General features: G+C 44.1%; 1 protein-coding gene across 1 annotated transcript; it reads left to right on the forward strand.

The window, feature by feature from the left end:
• The first annotated feature begins 849 nt into the window (after window positions 1-849).
• Window positions 850-1,284, forward strand: LOC143565388 (non-specific lipid-transfer protein AP10-like). The gene is made up of 2 exons (XM_077052376.1): window positions 850-1,187; window positions 1,275-1,284. Exons 1-2 carry the CDS (start codon window positions 850-852, stop codon window positions 1,282-1,284), a joined length of 348 nt encoding a protein of 115 aa, XP_076908491.1.
• The last annotated feature ends 221 nt before the right edge of the window (window positions 1,285-1,505 follow it).

Raw genomic sequence — 1,505 nt, forward strand, 5'->3', positions numbered from 1 at the left:
AGCAATCCCGCACAGAGGCGGGAGGGGGAATACTCCCGCCCAAATAAGCCAGTCTGTATACTGAAGGATCTTTTACTGTACCTGACGAGGTATGGGCGAAAGATCTGATCAGAGATACGACAGCTCACTGATACAGTATGGCGAGCAGCATGCTCCTGTACTGTATCACTATTAGCCGCTGCCTACTCACCAACTACTGTCATACCACGTGCGTAGCCGGCAGTTGGTGGAAAGGGAATAGTATACAGCAGGCCTGGTCACTATCAGCCGCTGCCTATCCACCAACTACCAGCAGGGCACGTGCGTAGGCTACTGTTGATGAACAGGAACACTGTTGCAGCCGGCCATACCTCCTTGGAAACCTACCTTCGGCTATAAATACCCCAAATGGTATGATCATCTCAACACATTACATTATCTTATATCATCATAATATACCTGATATCTGCTCTAGCAATCTTTTAATATACTTTTATATTTAAAGAGCAACCTAGTCTGATTCTCACGCCGGAGGGTGGTCACAAGGAGGAACCCCCCCCCCCCCCTTCTCAGTGACAAGCTCACGGTGTCTGTTTTGCAGGTTATCAGAAGAACCATCTTCCAAGGGTCTAACCCCTCGTGGGAAACAGCTATCCAACCCCCAGGTTACCAGTAATCTGCCCGGGGTCCGGTTAGTGTTTCTTCAGACCGACTAACGTGACGAAACATTTGAAAAAAATATATCTTTCAAACTTACCACTTTGCTACGTGCCCAAAATCACCGATCACCCACTAATTACTATAAATAACACAACCCACACCACAACACCAAACAAATAAAAGATATAAAACTCCAAGAAATAATTAAATATGACGGGTTCAATAACTCATGTAGCCATGTTAGCAATGCTAATGGCTCTAGTCACGGTGCACCCAACTCAAGCCATTAGTTGCGGCGAGCTTGGTGATATGCTCGCACCGTGCTCAGGCTACCTGACATCAGGCGGTTCGCCCTCTTCGAGTTGTTGTGATGGGGCCAAGAAGGTCCAAGGTGCCACTCAAAGCCAAGCGGATAGGCGAACCGCTTGTAATTGTGCTAAGAGTGCTGCGGGGCAGCTGAAGGTTCGTGCTGATAGCGCGAATGACCTTCCAAGCAAGTGTGGGATACCCGTTACTCTTAAGATTGATCCCAAAGTCGACTGTAACACGTGAGTAATTAATATGTACTTGTTTTGTTGAATTAATTTAAGGTTAATTTTAATATGTGACTTAATGTATATTGTTTAATGGTGCAGGATTCCTTGAGGTGGTGTTATGTATCGCTGGCGGAATAAATAAACATGTTTTGTTTTAAAAATATATGTTAATAGAATCTAGTACAATATATGTACGTGCTATGGATCGGTTTAGAGTCAACAAAGCGTGTTTTGTTATGTTAAGCGCACGGTGATGTTTCACATATGAATAAATGTGTTTTGTTTATTAAAGATGTCAACTGAACACGACTCATTGAGTAAATGGGTTAA

Source organism: Bidens hawaiensis, unplaced genomic scaffold, assembly GCF_021521415.1.
Source record: "Bidens hawaiensis isolate Kalapana, Puna unplaced genomic scaffold, B.hawaiensis_p1.1 tig00022325_1, whole genome shotgun sequence".
NCBI lineage: Eukaryota > Viridiplantae > Streptophyta > Magnoliopsida > Asterales > Asteraceae > Bidens > Bidens hawaiensis.